General features: G+C 47.9%; 2 protein-coding genes across 2 annotated transcripts in view; one reads left to right on the top strand and one right to left on the bottom strand.

Annotated features, from left to right (window-relative positions):
- The window catches only part of LOC141919986 (olfactory receptor 51E2-like), a 43,800-nt gene extending 26,894 nt beyond the window's left edge, over positions 1–16,906 (top strand). The window contains 2 exon segments of the mRNA XM_074816666.1: positions 16,220–16,362; positions 16,365–16,906. Of these exon segments, the coding sequence (XP_074672767.1) occupies positions 16,220–16,362; positions 16,365–16,633 (412 nt within the window). The 3' untranslated portion in view covers positions 16,634–16,906.
- On the bottom strand, positions 11,739–12,822 carry LOC141919983 (olfactory receptor 51H1-like). Its single transcript, XM_074816662.1, has one exon. It carries the CDS (start codon positions 12,820–12,822, stop codon positions 11,866–11,868), a length of 957 nt encoding a protein of 318 aa, XP_074672763.1. The 3' UTR covers positions 11,739–11,865.
- Positions 16,907–22,784: the final 5,878 nt, after the last annotated feature.

The raw sequence follows: 22,784 nt of genomic DNA, 5'->3' as shown, positions 1-22,784 counted from the left end.
TGTGACCAGTGAGACACAAAATGTTTAATTAAAATCATAATATATTGCACAATAAAAACAAACTAAATATTTCGAAGCCAAACACAGACACATTAGCGGATATCCTCTCAGATGGCCCAGAAGCCTGTTGTACCTAGATGTCTCATGGTAATAATTTTATCTTTGCTACCTCAGCTGTGGCATGGAAATTGCTATTAACCCCTATTTCTGTGGCTGCCAAACCAAGACAATGGGTTTGCCCATTCTCGCATGAGGTGTCTGTAGTAAATACAGAGATATTTCTGTAGTCATAAACCGGGCTGTGCCGGGGTGCTGTCCACAATGGACACCAGGACATTGTTATCAGGGCCCCTGGCACGTTGCTGACCGGAGCCAACTGGCCCCTCGGCAACTCCCAGGCAGGGGCTCAGGAGCCTGAATGATGTCGCTGCCTCAGTTCAGAGGCTGAAGGGTTTGTTGGCACGATCCTGGACCACCTGGTGCTGGGTGGCCCCAGAGCCAAAGAACAATTAATTTACAAGCATTAATTTTAAGTAAGGCAGCTGTCGGCTCCTACCTGGTTGTTAAACCTCACAGCCAGGCTTATGGCTGAATACACTGAGCCTTGGTGACACTCATCTGAAGGGTCCTGGCAGAGGTTTCTTATCTGTAGACCTGCCAGATGTGAAAAAAACAGAGGAAGAAGAACCACTGAAGCTAGCAAATGGCCTGGAGCAAACATGCTCAAAAGTGAGGGAAGGGAAGGGAAGGGAAGGGAAGGGAAGGGAAGGGAAGGGAAGGGAAGGGAAGGGAAGGGAAGGGAAGGGAAGGGAAGGGAAGGGAAGGGAAGGGAAGGGAAGGGAAGGGAAGGGAAGGGAAGGGAAGGGAAGGGAAGGGAAGGGAAGGGAAGGGAAGGGAAGGGAAGGGAAGGGAAGGGAAGGGAAAATTCAGTTGGAAGGAACCTACAACGATCATCTAGTTCAACAGCCTGACCACTTCAGGGAAGCTCTTGTAGAGGTGGGGATTATCATAAAAGGACTCTTCAGCCTTAAGAAGAGACAGTAAAGCAGTGCAGGAAAGGTCAATAAGATAATGAGTGGGGAGGAGAGAATACGTATGGAATGATTATTCACCTTTCCTCACACCATGTGCACTAGGAGGGGGAGGACACACCCTGAAAATATCAAGCAGATTTAAAACAAATAAAAAAGCATTTTTTTAAAGAGTTTATAATGGAATTATGGTACTCATTGCTGCTGGCTGTTGTGGGACCCCAAAGTACATATATAAGTTCAAGAAAGTATTAGACAAACCCATAGGTGAGAGATTAATTGATTTCTATTAAACATAATGGCCAAGGCACTGCCTTCTGTTCAGGAAGCCTCTAAATTGATTGCTAGGTGCTGGGACATGTGCCAAGGGAAGGATAAACTGAATTACCTTCCTAAATGGCCATTAATAGCCACTCTTCAAGGCAGGATGGAAGGATGGATGGACCTTTAGTTTGGTCTAGTAGAACAGTTCTTAGGGTCTTCAGAGCAAACAAGCTTTAGCTGGAGAACAACGTCTTTACGTTGGAAGTGAAAGCTGCATCACAGCTGGCCATGACGAGCACAAAACTTAAACGTGGTGTGATGGGTTTAGAGCAGCTGAGATGCCACGGTGCAGAGCGAAAATGGGAGAGGGCCTCGGAGGCAGCAGGGAGAGGAAAGTGTCCTGAAGGATGCTGCAGAGGTGGGAATAACCAGACTGGGGGGCGAAGGCAAAGTGTCATGGGCTGAACTGGCAGGAAGGAAACCTGAGGTTAGGCAAGGGGTGGGCAGTGAAGCCGGGGAGCAGGTTGGCATGGTCATGGAGTGGCCACCACAGATGGTTTTCCTGAACATTTTTCCTGTATGTTTTTCTGTGGCAGTTTCAGCTGAGCTGATCCTGTCTCAGGGCAAAGGCACAGGCAAGATAAACACCTTCTCCAGGCCCCTTCCAGACCTGTTTTTCCACAGATCTGCAGAAAAGGTATAACCTTGAATCTTTTTGGACTCGTCATCTGTGGAAATGACGTGGTCTCTCCTTCCCTGCTCTGCTCAGCCCAGCTGCCTGCACACGCTCATTTTTCACGCACATTAAGTTTCTTTTCCCTGGGTGTCTCTGCCACCATTTTCCTCTACGTATCAGGCAGTTCCCAGCGTCACTTGTCCAGGCTCCTGCACTGAGACGCTGCAGACAAATCTGCGTCTGTGCAGCTGGGAGCAACGATCTGGTTTACAAACTTGCAGCATGACCCCTAGGAACCGCCAGAGAGAAAATTTCCCCCTGGTTACTTATCTGGCATCTGCTGAAATCATAACCTATTTCTAGCCTGAGTGTCGTGCTTGAGGTCCTCTCAAGACCAGCGTGCCGAGCAACCTGGTTGTAGGCTTGGCCCAGAGAGGGGTTGCATAGGGTCTGCTGGAGCAAGGGAATGGCTTGGAGGTGAAAGTGTCTGCTCAGGGTTATCCAGCAGGCCCATGGCTGAATGAGAAAAAGGGCTCAGGCTTCCAGCAGCCACTATAAAATGTCGATCTTGCCTGAATGACCCCCACACCTATTGTATAATGTGAGATAATTTCATCTTGTACCAGACATGCTCAAAATCTTACAATTCCCTCTGATTTGTGTCTCAAGGCTCACCCACATGCACTGAGCTTCCTGCAGTGATGTTCCCACCAAGTCATTCTTGATGGTTTTCTGCTTAATCCCTTTTCCCAGAAGCACAGGTATTGCATGTATATGGGAAGGAGTGTGAGGATCTGTTAATCTATTTTCCCATCTTAAAAAAAAAAGCTTTCCCAGAACCACAGCTGAGGAGGAACACAGCCACGACTTGGCACACATCAGTCTGGTGTAAATGTTTATAAATTGAACATAAGCCAGTCCTAATCATATTTACTGTACAGGCCAGAGTTCACTGTGTGAGTACTGATAGGAGTGTGAGAAGGGATGGTGAGGAGGGAAGGGCAGGGGGGACTTGGTCTTCCCATGTAAAAGCTTTTACAAGACCCAGTTCAAAATGAGGACGCTCACAACTTTTAGGAAGGTAATGCTCCTTGGACATATGCAAATAGGAAAGGGTTTAGGAAGATCCAGGAGAACAGGACCACCGTTGCTACCTGAAATCATCACATTGGCACCAATTCCGGCTTCTTTCTTTTCCACCATCTGTGTGTCCACACAAAGGTCTGAACTGAAAGGTGAGACTCAAAGGCGGCTGCTGTGGAGGTTTCACTTCCCACTGGCCCAGCCATGTCCCTCAGGGTTGCTCCAGAGTTTGGAGAGGGGAGGAAGGCAGCCACGTCCCCCATCCTTCTCTCCTTCAAAAAGTTTCAGAAATGCAAAGGCTGTTTGATCATACACAGTTTTCTTTGGCTGCAGCGGCTGTGTTGAGCTGGACAAAAATATCCCAGCTGCCTGGAAGGAGACATTGCAGACCAGAAGGGATGTCTTCTCCTTGGCAGGCCGTCCCTCCCACTTGCTACCGAAGGAGCAGATGACCACATTGGCAGCAGCAGCTCTGACGTCACCAGCAGTGACGCAACAGTTTTCCCAGTCAGCCATCAACCGAGGCTCAAAAATAACACCGAGGAAAAGAGCTCGGGAGAACCTGGACAGGCACCAGCTGCTCTGATGACAGATTCCCCAAAGGACCACATAACCCTGGAGCTGGGCAGCTCTCCCGCTTTGGGATCCCTTGGGCCTTAGCGTGAGGGGGAATCCTCCCCACTGAGCTCTGGGGATGAGCTGGTAGCACCAGCTGACGACCCAGGGGAGGGTGTGATGGGTCAGACACCCAAGATCCAGCAGCTCCTGGCAGGCGGCAGTTGTAGCGTGTCCCTGGGGGGCGGGTGTGTGTTGAGGGCTGTGGTTGAAGATGGTGGAACTGGTGGGGTTGGTGACATGGGCCAGGCTTTGATTGCAGTGGGACGTCATAGAAGCATAGAGTCATCAGGTTGGAATAAGCCCTTAAGATCATCGAGTCTAACCATTAACCTAACACTACCAGGTCCACCACTAAACCATGTCCCTAAGTCCTGGGGAAGGATAAAGAAGGGGGGCTGGAGAAGGGAGGCTTTGGTCTGGCACCAGTTTGGGGTTGCAGTAAGTGTGTGAGGGACTTTCATGGGGCAGGACTGGAGTCAGGGGCAGATGTACGTGTGCACAGAAAAGGGGAGGATGGACAAGTGCCCTGGATCCAGGTCTGGACCTGGAAATAACGTCTGCTGCAGAAACCTCTGCAACTGCGACCACTTCAGCCCTGGAAGTTGAAATAGCTTTGAAAGTCGACAGGAGGTCCCTCCCTTCTGCTGCTGTGCCTCATGTCGACAGTGGTTCTCCTGCACTCTGTCTGAGGTATCTAAGCTGGCTGCAAGACTTTTTGTAGTCTGAACTGTCAAAGGTGGGATCAAGCTGTGGTGAAGCCCGGATGTGACTCCATTCATGTATTCCTGTGCTGGGCGTCTGGGCAACTTCCAAACCTGCAGAAACCCTCTCTGGCTCTGGTCCTGTGCCTAAGTGGGTCCACTTTAACTTCACCACTTTATGAATGACATGGTGACCTCAACACAGGGCTCGGATGAAATTATAGAAGCAGATACCACTCCAGCAGGTCTTCTGCAGGGAGCAGGGCAGTTAAACCTGTGTGGAGCACTTTTAAGCCTGTACAGCTGCAGCTGGTTCAGAGGCCAACCCACCTGGATTGTTTCAGCAGAAAAATAGTGTCTTTAATTGAAATCATCACAAAAACCCTGGGTAAAGTGAAGTGGTGTCAACCAATTTCCTGTGCTGCCCTGAGCGACACGCAGGAGATCCTCGGTCACCAGCGCTTCATCCTACAGAAATGAACGAGCTCACAAGAGCTCACGGGCAAACATTGACATATTTAATGCCTGACTTGGTACATCAGGTAAATAATACAATGGGAGGATTCAGAAAATGCAGAAAGGACAGGGAGTCCTCTCACGAAGGCAGCAGACTCTCTGCTTTTAGTGTGTGGGCTGGAAAATCAAACAATCCCAGAGAAATCTGCAAACATTGCAAAACCCCTGTATTTCATTTTCCTGTATTAAGTGAAGCTGGTAGATAGAGGTGATTCAGAGGCAACTGAGAGGGGAACGCAGGTCAACACAACCTGTCTCTAATTTGCTAAAATATGAACGCAAAGCACATCATGTACAGCATGTCCCAGACCTCCACCACCAGGATAACATTGTCCAAAGTCTGTAAATAACAGCTGGGATGCAAAAAATTTACCCTGATGGTGAAGGAATGTCGAGACAAAGCAGTGAAACTTGCTGCTGATGTGTGATCTCAGTGAGAGCGGTGCCAGATCCCCAAACTCAGCGGTGTGTGCCGTGACTCTTGGACAAGCATCGTTCCTTAGGGACTTCTTTCCATGGTTTCTACCTCCTTGTGCTCGCCGTCCACAGCACAGCTCCACCAGGAATGGCATTAGCTGTAGAGAGACCACTGTTTTGCAAAAGACAAAAAAAAAATGCACGTGCATCCCTGAGAGACCTAAAATGGGGTCAAATGCTTGCTGGGGGCAGGAAAATCCGTGGTCTGCAAGGCGGGAGGATTTCCTGCTTAGAATGAAAGAGAAGAATGGCACCAATTAATTAATCCGAAGTGTTTCCAGGTTGTCTGGCTCCATCCAGATCAAGGTGGCCGGATCGTGGTGCATACATGCCACACGCAGGCTGGAAGAATTTCATGTTTGTCTTCACCCTGTTTCGCAAGGTTTAAAGAGACTGAAATTCCAGAATATAATTTTGAAAAGGTTGAAAATACTTTGGATATTAATTTTTGTATTCTGTAGGCTAAAGTAGTTTCATACTGGTAAGGCCAGATGTGTCCATTCACCTTTATCAGTCTCTTATAATGTCATAATTTTAAGATATCGCAACGGGCATCTCAGTAACAGCAGCAAGAAAATGAGAGCAGAGCTGTGAGGAGAGACAGTAACGAGGTTACGTTGCTCATCTGCAATGATTTCTTCAAAATAAATCACTGTGACATCATCAAAATGGTCGAAATTCAATCTAGGAATTGAGAAAATGTTATCAGATGACTCTGCTTTGGAAAGGGGCCAAGTGAGGAATCAAGGGGATTTGGTGATTGACGTAGGAGTAACTCTGACGTTGAGTGAAGTCAGAATCTTGTTGCTGCTCCTGCATACACAAGGGTTTTTTTTCTTGTTTCAGAGACGGGTTTTATGTCTGAAATGGTGTCTCAAAGAGGAGGGGTGGGAGCAGAGCAAACAGCCAAAGGAGAAATACCAGTGTAAGCAGAGGTGCCGTTCGAAGGATTGCAGGGAAATTTTCCATTAGAATTTGCACTTATGAATTTTCCAGTTCCTTTGAGAATAAAGTCCCCTTGGGAAGCAATTTTATGACCAGAATTCTGCTTTTTGGGCAGACTGGTTTACAGATCTCCTGCAGAGCTGCCTGGTGTTGCTGCTGGCAGCCCCGGGCACACGGAGGTGATTCCCCAGGTTGTGCACGAGCACGAGTCCCTGCAGGAAGGGGGGAATCTGGGAAGGATGACGGGAGAGGTGCTGATTTCAGGGGTCTGAGGCACTTGTCCAGTGATGTCCAGCATCATCACAGGGGTCAGAAGATGAGCCAAGAACTGTAGAGCCAGCCACAGGGTACCGTACTCAGGTCCCACAGCTTGTTGGCCTTTATGCCTGGAGACCCCATCTTCTCAGCCCTCAGGCTTTTAAAAGTATTTAACAAAGAGAGGACAATGCAGTATCTCTGGATAAAGACACGACTCCTACCTCCTCCATTATCAAGTTTAGGAAGAATGAGGTATTTCTCTGAGAGCACTGCAATAGGGACACACACCCAGCCTAACCTCACTGAGGAAGAAGGTATGGAGAGGGCAGGCATTGAAGGCAATTTCCATGAAATTAGACCAAATCAGGCTCGGTGTGGCTGGCAGTATCAGAAAGGGTAGGACTGGATCTGTGAGGACTTGCGCAAAACACAAAATATATCTGGGTGCATGGAGGCTTCTCTTCACCTTTGCAATACAGGGTGCATAGTTTCTAGCGGGTACAAGGAGATTAGAGCACAGAGGCTGGACAGAAATGTCACTGCCAGCCACCAGGATGGATGTCTGGTGATTAAAGATGTCACTGTTGTTGGGCGATGGTTTCTGGACACCGTAGGCCAAAGTCAGTAATGCAGCACTCCACAGCAGAAGCAGGGATGAAAACCTAACCAGGAGCCCTTAGCACCATCAAAGCCATGATGGTACAGTTTTGTGCTGTCCGTTCTGTCCTAATCCTAGAAATCATAGACAGTTCGATCAAAATGGGCTTGAAGAGGTCATCTGGTCCATCCCTCACACTGAAGTGAGTTCATGGATTTCTAAATGAGGCTGGACAAACTCTCTCTCTCTGCAAGAAGAAACACAACAGTAGGGCTGAGAGCCACAAGACTAACCCTGCTTAACCAAGGTGCTGAGAGGAAGAGGAGGAGGAGGAGGACACTGGAGAGCCATCCCCTGGTGACAGCGGGCAGCAGCTCCCAGGCATGGGCTGGCCAGGTCCTCGCATGATCCAATGAGATCAGCCTCTGCAGCCACAATGCCTCATTTTTCTCCCACAGCTGGAGACCAGGATCATTCTGCAAATCCTGAAACCCACCCAACGTAACCCACCCTGAGCTTCTCCAAAGACACTTGTGGGGAAAAAGCTGAGGGTTTATTCATGCATGACCTACAGAGCTGTAAACACCTCCAGTGGGTCACACCCACCAGGTGAGATTTAAGATGAAGTGCTTGTTACCTAGGATGTGGTTTCAAGGGTAGATTTTAGTTTGAATTTTCCTTGTTTGAACCTACAGAGCATCTCAGCTCGCCTTAGAGCAGATGTGCTCCACAGCTCCACGGCTGCACTGACTCACCACCCCACAGGACTGTGGACCCCAGGCCCACACGTAGTCCCAAATTTGGGACACTGAATGCAGAACTGCATCTAGGGAAACCCAGAAGCTGGATTTTGGAGTTTTACCTCAGTGCTTTGAAAAGCTCTACACCCTTTTATGGTGTTCCACTTTGTCTGCTTGAAACGTCCAATTCATTTTGGCCTCAACCGTGATCTACTTCATTCTCAAGGTTGAGATTAATGTATGAAATCTGTTTACATGGAGCTAAAAGCCGCTCTTTCTGGAGATGTGCAAACATACGGATATGGAGGCATAAACAGAGGATTTTGTGGTCTTGAAGTAGGTCAGAACATTAGTCCACGTCCAATTCCAAAGATAAAACAAACTTTCCCAATGAACATGTAACTCTTCTCGGACCTTCATTCATGTTGATTTACTACAAAGTTCCCTGGAGTTTAACAGGACTTTGTAACAGATAAATCCCAAGATGCATAAGGAGTTGGATGGTTGCTACTAAAAATAATAAACAGAAAAAAACATCTCAGTGGTATGCATCAGATTATCCCAGATCTGACCCAGTTTCAGAGCTTGTCTATAGACTCCCTTAACTTCATAGCTAGGGCCTGGTTTTTATGTCTTGCAGAGCAGATGAAGTTTTAGCAGTAAGAAAGCTGGGCTGCTGCAGGGAGCCTTCCCCCTTCCTTGGAAGAGAAACCCTGTGAAATCTGTTAAGACAAAACCAGCCGAATCTGTCGCGAGGGCTGTGTGTGATCAGCTATTTCAGGAGGAAAGTTGCACACACGACTGAAATGTGAGACTGGTACAAAACACAAATGTTGACCAGAATAAGAAGCAAGCGAGGCGGCGTCTGGACTTCGTTTATTTTCACATCCCTGTGTAGCATCATCAGAGCCACTGTGCTTACCCGGCTGTGCAGGTGCTGGTGGGAAGGAGAAGCTGACAACTTACACTGTTTGCTGGCAAAAGGGAATTTTGTGATGGCAAATGTATGATGTAGGTACAGGGCCGAGCAAAGGCAGATAAGAGAAAGGGATCGACAGGTGGAAAGCACTTGTAGAAAAATTGGTATGTACATTATTGCTTTTGGCGCCGTCGATGGAAAGTCAAACATAGAAAAGCAAACAGCGAGCGTTAGGAAGCCGCGCGGTCCTGTCAATTATTAAATGAAGCCGGCAAATCGCCGTGACTCGGAGACAGCTGGAGAACAGCCGGGTTCAGCGGGAGCTGCAGGTTCGGAGAATGCTTGCAGGCCTCAGGGCAGCACATTTCTGTGATTCTGTGATTTCAGATTGCAAACCTAAATCAACAGCCAGCACAGCACCCGGTCTCGTTACTCCGTAAAGTGGGGGAGGTGTTTTTAGGTAAAATACCAACTAAAATTACTATGAATTTCATTCCTCGGCATCACACAGGCCCTTCAGGAGTGCAGTGCATTAGCTGCGCTCTATTCCTGAGTGAGAGTCGCCTCCAGGAGGGCTGGGAAGCCCCATTAGCACCAGATGGACAAACTGTCATGTCACGTCTGTCCCTGGAAGGAGATGCTGTCTGGGGCTGCGAGATGCTCTCTGGGACTGGGTGACTCAGAGCCTGGGGTTGGTCAGCACTGCTGGGCTCAAATGGGTGAAGTGCTGGTGGTTTAACCCAGTTGTGGACTTTGCCTGTGAGGCAACTAGTCCAAACCAGCCACCAGATTTGTCAGTGGCTGACATGCATCAGCTGCATTATCCTCCTGGGGAGCTGCTCTGCGCCTCAGGGAGCTGCTCTCTCCCGTCCACAAGCTGATTCCAGCAACACTTGCTCTTCCCCAGGGCTTGCTCAGTCTGACTCACTGGATTTAGCAAAACATTCAAGCACGAAATAAACTTCTCCTTCTTGAGCTCACACAGCGACACGCCTGTGGTCACGGCAGGGTGTAACAGCGCCGAGCGCTCAGGTCGCCGTGGTGAGGTCCCCGGCTTCTGACCTCTTGTTGGCAGATCGAAGCTGCCCAGCAGTTTCAGCACGGACATACACAGATGCCCTGTCTTCAGACATCTACTTTACAGACACTTGGAAAAACACAGGAGAGACTTCTGGCAACTTCCCAGCCACGAGCCCAGAGATTCCGTGTTAAACAATGGCATTTGCCTTGCATCCACCTTTATTTTTGCACGGAGTGCATCTTTCCTCCTGCAGACACTGGTCCCTTCCCAGCATCTGGGAAGCAGCATGCACAGCAGCAGCCATGTGTTCCTGCTGGATTTACTGCTGGGCACCTCCCAGTGATGGTACCCAACAGACTCTGGAAGAGACAGAGCATGTCCTCCTCCTGATGAAAAAGAAAAACCCAGGTACAATTTTCCTGTAACTCTCTCACACTTGCCAAAAAAAAGGACCTAACTCCCTTTCATGGCACTGATCCTTGCCATTTGGATGCTCCACAGCAGCACCAAGGAGAGCTGGGGGAAGCTCTCAGTGCAATTCCCAAAGCAGCTTTTGGAGCTGGGTGGGGTGGATGGGAAACAAATAAAAAGCTAAAGAGAAACACCATTTTTTTTTTCTCCCTAGCAAAGCTCTCCAGCACATCCCTGCTACGTGCAGCATCTCCCAGTTTGCTGGAACCTGCTGACAGATGGCCAGGGCATCCCAAGCTCCAGTCTTGACCTTGTGCCTCTTCTTCACATGGCTGGACACTGACCCTGCCAAGAGCCTGCACTGAAATAGGTGGTTTCCTCTGCCTTCATCCCTCCCCGGCACGAGTGCTGCTCGCAGCATCCCTGCAGCACGCTCTCTCCCATGAGCTGGGGGCTCTCACGTGCAAGGTCGCGGCTTCTCTTTCTCCTTTTCACCCTGCTCCCTCCTTCTTGACCGCTCAGCTACTGGGATGAGGCAAAGGCTGGGCTGAGGGAGCCCAGAGGAGGAGACCAGCCCGTGAAAAAGACCCAAGGCACTGATTTGGGGGCAGAAAGGAGCAAAAGGTGTGGTATGACCCTGCGGATGTGACAGAGTCACAAGGATTTGGCTTGCAGGGGGTGTTAGTCAGGAGGTGAATTGCCTTGGGACGGGGTGGAGGCTCCACTAATGACAGCCTTGATGCTCTAAGAGGGGCAGCTCAGCCCGCCCGTATGGAACATGTCACTTATACAAGGACCCGTGGCAGTATAGAAACGGCACCAGGAGTCTCAGGGTGAGTTCAGATCGCATCGCACACCCGTCGCACACCCATCACACCCTGTGCCTCCACACCAGACCAACCTGCCCTCATTTGAACCCTAACCTGGGAGGTGGGGAGAGATTTTTGTGACGTTCCCAGCAGAGTTATAGGCCGGGCAGATGGTATCATGAGACAGTAAAACCATACACTCCCTTTGCAGACGCTGCAGCAAGACGGGACTTGGTTTTCTGGGTTTGTGTCCTTCGGTCACAGTCCATAGGCCACTAGTTCCTGTCTCCATAACTGTAAAGATGTGAATCACATTGTTTGTATAATGAAAGCTGAGGAGTCTCATATAATCACATAACTCTGGGAGCTGACATTTTCATATAATAAACCAATATAGAGATATTGTAATTAAAAGCACAAGCCTGGCAACACTGTTTATATTTCTTCAGAGACCAAAACGGCTGTTAGCTGTGAATTCTTTGACAAAAGTCTGCTCTCAGCTGTCTTCTCTCTCCCACCTGCAGGGAGGACAGCTCTGCCTTCCTGCCACACCAGCTCTGCCCTCCTGCAGACTTTCTGGGAAGTCGGGCATCCCAAAATGGGAAGTGGAATACTGTGAATTGCCATAATCCACCCCTCCGTGGAGAGGAAAAGAGCTGTGCTGTGGAAGAGGTGACAGGTTTCTCCTGGGAAGTGAAGGAGCATGAGTGATTTTCTCCAGGAGATGATATTGCCCATGAGCAACCAGTCCGGAGAGGAAAGGACGGAGACGATCTTTGGGGCGTTGCTGCTCTGGGCCTAGACCCGCTGCTGGGTCCCTCTCTGGCGGAGCAGGATGAGGATCCGCCTGCGGATCCGCGTTGTTTTCCAGCTGTACACGAGTGGGTTCAGGACAGGCGGCACGAGGAGGTAGGCATCGGCCAGGAGCGTGTGGGTGAGGGGGGGCAGGTGCTTCCCAAACCTGTGGATGATGGACAAACCAATGAGCGGGATGTAGAAGATCAGGACGGCACAGAGGTGGGAGATGCACGTGCTAAAGGCTTTGGCTCGTGCTTCCTGGGAGACGCTGCTCAAGATGGCCCTGATGATCATCATGTAAGACAGGAGGATGGTCAGGGAGTCCAGCCCCTTGGTGAGGATCACCGCAGTCAGCCCGTACAAGCTGTTGACCCTGACATCGCCACAAACCAGCCTCAGCATGTCCTGGTGCAGGCAGAATGAGTGAGACAGGACACGGGGCCTGCAAAAAGGCATCTTCTTAATAAGGATGGCGACGGGTAGCACCACACAGACGCCCCGTGTGAAGATCACCCCCCCCACCTTCATTACCAGGGATCTCGTCAGGACAGAGGCGTAGCGCAAAGGGTAGCAAATAGCAACGAAGCGGTCAAAAGCCATGGCCACCAGGACCCCAGACTCAATGGCAGAGAAGGAGTGGATGAAGTACATCTGGGCAACGCATGCCTCAAATCGGAGGGAGGTGGACTTGAACCAGAAAATTGCCAACATGGTGGGCAGGGTGGAGAGAGACAAGCCCAGGTCTGCCATGGACAGCATGGAGAGGAAATAGTACATCGGGGTATGGAGGCTGTGGTCTGTCACTATCATCCACAGCAAGGAGCAGTTCCCCAGGAGCATGAGGAGGTACAGGCAGCAGAGAGGCAACGCCAGCCAGTAGCTGCTCACAGGCAGGCCGGGAATGCCGGTGAGGATGAAGGTCAGAGGACTGGACCCAGTCCTATTGGAAGATGACATCTCACACACTGATGGTCCGAGGGTCTGGAAATAATAGTGTCTTGGAATAAAAGCCCTGCTGTGAGACACCCCGTGCACCCCAGCTGCAATGGTCTTGGGAGGATGGGCCAAAAAACCCCCATGCAGCTGCCCTCAGGAATAACCATCACATCGACCCAGGGGACCAGTCCCAGGGTCACTGTCTGGGCTGTGCAGATAACAAGGAAAGAGCAGTGTGGCATTTAATGTGTCTCCCCAACCTTTAAATACCCAGAGTTTCAGGATATTTGGTGCTCAGCCCTTTGGGAGGCACCTAAAGCTTCTCAGCAGCACAGGCAGGACGACAGCCTGGGGTTGGGTTGCTCCTGCCTGGGGAAGGAGGAGAGGTGGGCTCAGGACCTGGAGGTCAGCCCTGGGACCAGGGCAGCAGCCGGAGGGCAGCCTTAGCCGTGTTGGTCCCGGCGAGGCCGAAGCACCCGGACGGGAGAGGGGAGATGGAGGGGGAGAGAGTCAGAGAAAGGTCAGTGTTTGTGCTGAACCAAATGCGGTCAGACCACAAGAGATAACAGCTCACTCTGAGTTGAGAAGTAGCCCCATTATATGTGACTCTCTATTGATTTCCTCCCTTTTTGTTTAAGTATGGCAAAATGTATAACGTTTTAGGGAGCTTTATCAGCTAAAGCTGCAAGTCAATTAACCAAACCGACCCTGATGGAAGGAAAATGGATTTGTGCTTTATAGCTGCCAAAAAGGTTAAATGGAAAGGAAGAAATTCAGAGGCTCAAATAAGACAGAGAACCTGAAGTGGTGTTTCGTCTACCTGAGGCCGTTAGAAAACCCAAGAGCAAACACCAGGTCTCCATTTAGCGCTCTGGAAGCTGCCAGCTCTCCTGGGCAGCCTCACGGCCATCAGCTGCGATGCTCAGAGACGGGAGGCTGGGGCAGATTTCCAGAGAAATATTCCAGACAGGTTTCTCTGCAAAGGCAGTTAAATCTAGCGCATCTTAAAAGCGCCAGCTGAACAGCTGGTGGCCACAGCAGCACAGCCTCAGCTCTTGCCAGGGCTGAGCAGGGAAAATGTCTCTATTCAGCTGGAAACAAATACGTTTTGCATAACTGAAGAGCACAAACTGATTAAGATTTGTCCCGGATTGTGTCTGCGCACCCATGTGCATGCTGAGACCTCATCTGCTATCAGGAAAAAAAAAAAAAAATAAACGAAGATTTCACATGGCCAAAGGGTCAGGCGGTGGGAGAACGGTCGTGCCCACAAATAGCACAGGTCAGGGCGGTGCTGCTCCTCAAACACCCGCTGCCCTCAGGAGGGGAAAGAGCCACCCGGGGACAAAAGATGGAGCTGACTGTCCCTGGGTGGAGGGGACAAAGCTCTGAGACTGACCCGAGCAACGTGGGAGAGTGAGAACTGGGACAGCGACAGAGGGAACTGAGAGGGTAAAGAACCTAAAGCCGAGGAGCTCCTGTGGGGAACAAAGTCATCACAGAAATAAACTTACACATCCCATTCGTGTAGTACTTGAGAGAATGAGGACATTTTTTAATCATTGATCAAGATCAATTTTTAGGGTGGCTTTTCATATAAAGTCCATCTGTATATATCAGATCAAAACTAATATTTAGCGAAGCAATTTGCCATCTTAGCACTTTTCTAACATGCTGCTTTGTTGTTCCTGCCAGAGACTTTTGTAAATCCTTGTTTTGGTGCAAACCCTCAAACAAATTGTCCTGGCGGGGGAAGAGCGTCTCTAGTCTGTCATCCCCAGGCAACCCCCCCTGTACTTACCCCAGGTGGCAGCAGGGGACGGGGCTGGGGAGCTGCAGGCAGGCGCTGGGCAGAGACCTGGGAAGCTGCATTTAACCCAAACGGAACAAACCCCACGGGTCTCGCCCAGGGACTCACAGCTGATTTCTTTGCTCCTCAGGGGCTGTGAGCACCACAGGGCTGTGCACATGTAGATTTTTTTCTGTCTTCTCTGAAAAAAAAAATGGCAGAGTGCAAAAAGGGGAGTGAAGGCAGCCTGTGGAAAAATAAATGAGAAAAAGTGAGTATTCAGAAAATTCCCCAGTTTCACCCTGCTCTGTGCAACTGTTGCATTCTGGAATGTGAAGAGACCCAGCTCTTGTATCTTCCACCTCCCCGGGTGCCTCCATGCAGCTCCCCCATTATACATAGCTACACTTTATATAGGGATATTTGTATATGTGTGCATATTGCATTTAAATAGGCAGGTTAAATACAAGGAATTGCATTTATATATACATATATAAAGTGAATATGTGCACTTATATTGCATTTAAATAGATAGACAGGTTAAATACAAGGAAATAAGGACAGTAACAAAAATCCCCAAAAGGTTACCAAAAAAAGAGCACAAACCAGAAGAACCAGACAATAGCTTCATAATCAGAAACTTCTTTCCTTTCCTTTCCTTTCCTTTCCTTTCCTTTCCTTTCCTTTCCTTTCCTTTCCTTTCCTTTCCTTTCCTTTCCTTTCCTTTCCTTTCCTTTCCTTTCCTTTCCTTTCCTTTCCTTTCCTTTCCTTTCCTTTCCTTTCCTTTCCTTTCCTTTCCTTTCCTTTCCTTTCCTTTCCTTTCCTTTCCTTTCCTTTCCTTTCCTTTCCTTTCCTTTCCTTTCCTTTCCTTTCCTTTCCTTTCCTTTCCTTTCTCTTTATGAGTCCTCAAAAGCAGGCATGCACCCACTGCTCCACACCGGTGCGGTGGGTCTGGGCTCCACATCACTGACGTCCCCCCAGGGCACAGGGGTGAGGACCCAGCTCGGTGCCCCAGGCAGCTGGTGGTCCCACAGGTGAGTCAATACTGCATCAATAGTTACCAACACCAACTATTGTCATTTTTGAGTCTCAAGCCCCTTAAGGGAGGCGTTGTCCCTGTTGAAGGAACATTTCCCTTGGCAAAGAGATTCTCTTTGTGCGTGTGTCTTCTCCAAGTGTGTAAATACCTGATGGGATGGAGTAAAGAAGACAAAACCATGTTCTTAGTGGTATCCAGTGAAAGGACAAGAGGTAGTGAGCACAAACTAGAAAACCCAGGAAATTCCATTTAAACCTAACAAATACCTTTTTTTTTTTTTTAATGATGAGGTTAATCAAACACTAGCACAGACTGCCTGGAGAGGCTGTAGAGTCTCCATCCTTGGAGATACACAAAACTGAGGTGTACACGGTACTGGGCAACCTGCTCAGCCCCAGTGACTCTGTCTCTGGGTAGCACGTTTCACACTGAAAGCACTGCTCTGGTGGTACTACAGTGCAGCTCTTGTGCTAGTAACATATTTTCAGTATGAAAAATAAACACACTTAACATTCTAAGACTGCCAGAACACCACCTGGCTCCAGAGGAGGGACAGAACCAAGTCCTGCTCTGCCCCTTCCCTTCTGCAGCTCCCGGGTGCTGTCACACTCCTTCTGCCTGCACCAGGACGTGATGAACCTGGCCTGTGCCAACACCACCCCCAGCGTGGTGTACGGCCTCACCGCCATCCTGCTGGTCATGGGCTTGGACGCCATCCTCATCTGCCTCTCCTACGCCTGATCCTCAAGGCTGTCTTGCGGCTGGCGTTGTGGAAGGAGAGGCTCAAGGTGTTCAGCACCTGCGTTGCCCATATCTGCGTGGTCCTGGCCTTCTACGTGCCCCTGATTGGGCTGTCCGTGGTGCACAGGTTTGGGAAGGACCTGGCTCCACTGGTCCATATCATCATGGGCAACATCTACATCCTGGTGCCCGCTGTGCTCAACCCCATCATCTACGGGGTGAGGACCAAGCAGATACAGAGGAGGATCCTGATTTCAATTTAAATTTCCAATGACAGGCCTGCCCACTTAACTGCACCCAGCTCGACTTTTCTTGTATTTTCTCAGCTTAGCTTTGGGGATGGGGAATGTGCTCCTCTTCTCTGACTATGCAGCGTGCTGCCTGAGCCCTTGGCAGGCTCTCAGTCACTATCACAACACAAATAACAATAATTTATGACTGCAAATTGTCGAGCAAATATACTTTGTGCAACAAGCACTAGTGCTGTAATAAAAGGCTACACAAGCTCAGCAGGTTGATGGCTTTATGGATGTAGTCAGAGCCCTTCAGGAGTTAACATTTAGCTGGGACTTGTTCCTTTCCTTGCAGCACATCCCAGCACGTCCAAGAAGGGCAGTGAGACAGACAGAATAAAACATTTTCATCCAATATTAACTTTTTCACTGTGTCTTCTTTTTCTTGCATTTATTTACTGGCTATAATTTAGAAAAATATGTTTGGTAGGAACAGATACATACCACTTTGTGGAAGCAGGAATTTCTAGCAAAAATCTTATTAAGAGCTTCAATTCCTGAATTAGGAAAAAAATAACTCGTTATCCACACAGCACAAAGCAAACCAGTATTTGTAACTGGCAGCTCAAGATATTTGTGACGAGTGTACTGGGTGTAGCTGGTAAGGTTTGGGTATTGGAGTGGGCTGCAGGGGTGGCCAGGAGGGAGGACCAGCACTGCCCAGTGCCAGAGCCGACGGTTCCAGCTGGATCAGACCCATCATGCACCAAAGCTGAGCCAGCCAGGGGAGTTTGTGGTGCCTCTGTGAAAACATATTTAAGAAAGGGCAGAAAATACCAGGCAGAGAGGAGGAGTGAACAAAAAGAGTGAGAAACATCAAGGGGAATGGCAAAGTCAGAGCAGTAGGAGGTGCTCCACAGTGGTAGGAGCTCTGCCCCCGAAGGGACTGTGGCCCATGAAGGAGCCCCACCAGAGCGGATACCCCCAAAGAGACTGCAGCCCATGGATCAGCCCACACTGGAGCACTGGAAATGAGTGAGAAGGAAGAAACGGCTGCGTACCAGCCCTGAGCTCCCCCTCGCTGAGGGGACCGAGTGAAACCTGTGGTGATAACGAGGAGAGGAGTCTGGACTGAAGATGTGATGGTACCACTGATGTTTTCGAGGAGTCATCAGTCATAGCCCCAAGATGTCTATTTCTGAGCAGGGATGGATAGCTCGGAACACAACATTGTCAATGCAAAACCAGGGCTGTGTTTTGCCAGAGCACCTCAGTTTTAATGAATCTGTACTGAACTTTCCTGTCCAGTTAATCACTTCATCACTCAGCTTTGCGAAGTTCTCACAGAATCCCAGAATCCTTCAGGTTGGAAAAGCCCCTCGGGATCATCGAGTCCAACCCTCAGCCCGACTCTACAAAGTTCTCCCCTACCCCACATCCCCCCACAGCTCATCCAAACGGCCCTTAAACACACCCAGGGATGGGGACTCCACCCCCTCCCTGGGCAGCCTATTCCACTCTCTGACCACTCTTGCTGGGAAACATTTTTTCCTCCTGTCCAGTCTGAACCTCCCCTGTTGCAGTTTAAAGCCGTTCCCTCTTGTTCTGTCACTAATTCCCTGGGAGAAGAGACCAGCACCAACCTCTCTACAACGTCCTTTCAGGGAGCTGTAGAGAGTGATGAGGTCTCCCCTCCCCTTCTCCTCCTCACACTGAACAGCCCCAGCTCCTTCCATCGCTCCTCACAGGATTTATTCTCCAGGCCCTTCCCCAGCTCGTTGCCCTCCTCTGCACTCGCTCCAGCCCCTCGAGATCTCTCTCGTATTGAGGTGCCCAAAACTGGACACAACCCTCCAGGTGTGGCCTCACCAGTGCATAATCCCTCATCCCTAATCCCTCATCTCTACTACTTTGGGTATAACTGTTTCATAAAAAGCTTCATAACACCCCAATTCACATCCTTCCCTAGAGCTCTGATCAGTAGAACCGCTGGGAACAGCCTGGGGGACGCAAGCAGAGACCCCACAAGACCCTGTGACCCTCATGGGAATGTGGGCGATGAGCCACCGCATACAGCATGAGCTGGCTGGATGTGGGGCTGTCTCACCTGCTGGGCTGCGATTGCAAAAGCCAGGTCAGGAATGCAACAGCTACAGATGGACTAGTAAAATAGACTTTGTTCGTGTGCCACATAAATTCATGAGACTCTCTGAATAGGCATCTCCTTTTGTAATAGTCCAGCTTTATAAATATGCCAGCTATGCAGCAAAACACATTTCTCATTTTAAGGCTTGGAGAAAATAAAGGAAGTAGATACATTAATTCAGTAGAAATATTATGGACTTCATTCTTTTTTTGTGATGTGTTTCAGTGCTGATCTATGAATCAGATCTACGGCAGCTTAGCACATCAATAAATAACTCAGGCAACAGAAATCGCGTCCAAGTCACACGAGGACAATCAGAACTGAAAAGGCAGCTTGAAGTGCTAAGGCTTGGACAATAAGCCCAAGCCAGAGTTGACCTATAGATGAATCCTGTACATTTTATAACTGATAACCATTGTGCTATTAGGTATTATACTAAGTTATAGCAAACCAACTGTTCTGATGTAAAAGGTGGGAATACTGAAGCCTGAGCAACAGGCCCTGAACTGAAACTGCTAACTCTGTATGTAGTCATTAGTGAAATATGCATAGAAGATGTAGTTTAAACAGCATAAAACATGTCTATCCTGAATGTATCCTTATATTTCTTTATGTGTGAGCAAGATAACAAGGCCACGGAAACAGTTGTCTGGCCTTGTGACCTTGCTCATAAATTAACTAGATAAGCAGGGAAACTCCCTTAGCTTCTCCCTTAAGCCCTGGCCAGGCTCTGGGGGGAACCTAACTGAGATGAAAACCAGATATTTCCGCTTAAAACAAAGGTGTCAGCTATTCTGGCTTACTGATTTTTAGGTATATAAGGCTGGGCCCGCTCACAGCGACTTTGGAAGCCTCACCTACGGGTGGACGCACCGCGTAGGATTTCCCACTTGCAGGGAAAGGTTCTCCAAATCCTCGCTGTAACCGGGGCTCCCCAGCGACTGCGGATCTGGATGATGGTAAAGTATGCAAGTGGTGATGTATCTTTCTTAATCACTATTCTCTTTCTCTCTCAAGTAGTAATGATTTGATGCATTACCCTGTATTTTCCTATTTGTTTAAGTGCACTATTCTGTCTTTTCTTACTGTATGTTTTCTGTATTATTCTGTTACATTATTTAGTTATTTCTAGTAAAATATGCCTGCTCTTTTCACTCTGGTGTCTGAGTTTAATTGATATCCCTGATCAGCAAAACATAAATTGGTGTCAGAAGTGGGATCCGACAAAAATGCCATTATTTAAAGTAACCATTGGATGTTTTAAATTGTATGAAAAGGTACCTATTGAAAAAGGAAAAGAAACTACAAATTCAAGTAAACGAGGGTGGATTTTGTTAACTGCATGTAGAAAACAACACCAGAGTAAAGAGAGGCTGTTGTTAGAGCGCTCCCAGATGGAGCGACAGATATGTGATTTGAAGAGTCAAATAGTGATGTTGCAATGCCAGAATAAGTTGTTTGCTGATAAGCTGGATACTTATCAGACAGTGGCAGAGAAAGCTGCGGTGCGAGTAGCACAATATAAGTATAGGAAAAGGAGAAAGTGTAAGAAAGTTCATGCAGTGATTGCAGAAGCGAGTGTGCAGTGGGATCCTGGTAGAGATCCTAATATTGGGCAAGCTGTGAGGAAGGATATGATAGAGGATTATACACAGTATCAAGTAAATGATATAATTGAAAGATTTAAGCAGAGACCGGGGGAATCCTTGCTCTCTTGGATGGTGCATTTGCAGGATCAGGGAGTGGCAGGGGTAACCCTAGACGCAGGAGATTCTAAAAAGTTTTTGATTTTAAGTTCAGATTCTTTTGTGCAGGATGCATTTCAAAACAACACTCAGGATATTAATTTGTTAGCACTGGCTGCTCTGGGATGTAATACCAAATATCCTACAGAGAATGACTGGCTGGCATCTGACCGTCAGTGGTATACTTTGCGAGATTGTATACAGCAAATGAAAGAGGAAGGGATAAAAGCAGCTATTTTTGTAGGAGACGCTGACTTTATGATGTGGCATCCTTTGCCGGTCACTATGAGAAACAGAGTGATTAAAACCATTCCACTGGCATATAAAAATGTAATTATGCCCCTTTGCATTAATGAAATGGGGGATCCCCTCGATGAAGTAATAGAAAAAGTGCAACAGTTACGTGACCTTAAAGAGTGGAGCCCCCGAGGGAGTGCAGGGAATCGAGATACTCGAGACAGCCCTAAAGGCAGTGAAAACAGGATTTCTCGTACGGAAATGTTTACGGCTTTGTTAAAAGACAGCATGTCTCATGAAAAAATTTATGGTATTCCAACTAACGAGCCGTGGCGAATATATACACAGAGAGGGCTGAATAAACCTAGCAAGAGAGTGCAGAGTGCTAAAACTAAGGATCCAGGGACAACTCAACCTATGGCACCCCTTCTCGAACCTCAACGGGACCCTCCATCTGCCCACGGAGGGCCCCCCGTGAGTGGATCACTGGTTCCGGGGGTGAAAGAGGATTGGGCAGCATTTTCTGACTTGTACCCTTTGCAGGAGGCAAGGGAGGGGAATCAATGTTATAATCAGCACATATGAATTAATGGCCAAGCTCTAGGGCAGTGAGTGCAGAAGGACCGATGGCCCCATGTAGAACTTAAAGTTTTGGTTTTTTTATTTTTTTTTTTTTCTTTTGTTGTTGTTTGTTTGTTTTTTATCTAGAACAACCAGTTCCCACAAACTGTAAATACCCTAATTGAGGATGGAGCAGAGGCCTCCTTAATATATGGGAATCCCAGGAAATCTAAAAGACAACCTGTAATTATTACAGGTTTGGGAGAAAAATAAATTAAAACTGTACAAACACAAATGGAAACGAAAACAGGAAACCTCCCAAAATTATTATATTCTGTCATGATTGTCCCCATTCCTGAATATAAAATCAATATAGACATTCTAAGAAGACTAACTTTAAATCTTTCTGATAGTCAGTATCAATTTGGAGTTAAACCCTGTATTACTACCAGACCTGTTACGGTCAGCAAAGTAAAAAAAAAAAAAAAAAAAAAAGCCTCCTGAGCAGATCCTGGCTGCAACTAAGTTAGTTACAATGAGGCAATATAGAATTCTGGGAGGACATGAAGAGATATCACAGACAATTAGAAATTTATTAGATGTAGAAGTTTTGAGGTGGCAGTCCGGTGTGGCCTGTCAAGAAAAGTGATGGATCCTAGAGAATGACAGTGGATTTTAGAGAAGTAAACAAACATACTGCACCGCTTGCAGCAGCTGTGCCAGACACTGTCACTTTAATAAAAGAAGTTCAGAAACATCCAGGAACTTGGTACGCTGTAATAAATTTAACTAGTGCATTTTTATTTTTTATTTTTACTATCCCAATTGCAGAAAAGCATTTGCTTTCTCAAGGGTGGCTGCAGAGCCCCACTATCTGTTATAGAATTGTAGCTGAACACTTAGATAAAATACAGCTGCCTTCTCACACACAATTAAGCCACTATATAGATGGTATTTTGATTTAAGGAAATGATGAGGAGGAAATACAACAAGTTCTTGAATTAGTGGTAGATCATATGAAACAGAAGGGTTGGGAAATTAACTCTGCAAAAATCCAAGGACCGTCTGAGACAGTGAAGTTTCTGGGAATTCAGTGGCATTGTGGGCATCAAGCCAGCCCCACATGGCCCTGACCACACCAGAAATCCATCCTATTTTACAGGACAACCTATCTTAGTCAAAATCCCCATGGTGGGAGCAGTACTATTGGTATTGGATACCCAAATAAACAAGTATACCTGGAAAGCAAAGATGCTCATGGAAAGGAGCACGAAATTAATACAATGTGGATTATCCCATCTTTCTAATTATAACCCACTTCCGGTTCTCAAAATGAACCGAGAAGCTTTTCTTTCCTTTTTCTTGCAGGTAAACCCCCCGGAGAAAGATATCCTGAGTCACGACGGGGGATCCTTATGTGAATTTAAATTTTTGTATAGTGTTGATGTTCATTGTCTTATTAATATTTCTAAGATGTATTGTCTATCATTGC

Source organism: Strix aluco, chromosome 2 (genome assembly GCF_031877795.1).
Source record: "Strix aluco isolate bStrAlu1 chromosome 2, bStrAlu1.hap1, whole genome shotgun sequence".
Lineage (NCBI taxonomy): Eukaryota > Metazoa > Chordata > Aves > Strigiformes > Strigidae > Strix > Strix aluco.
This window is presented reverse-complemented; position numbering and strand designations above follow the sequence as displayed.

Coding starts and splice junctions, on each gene's coding strand:
- LOC141919983 (XM_074816662.1), bottom strand. CDS start 12,822: ATGTCATCTTCCAATAGGACTGGGTCCAGTCCTCTGACCTTCATCCTC.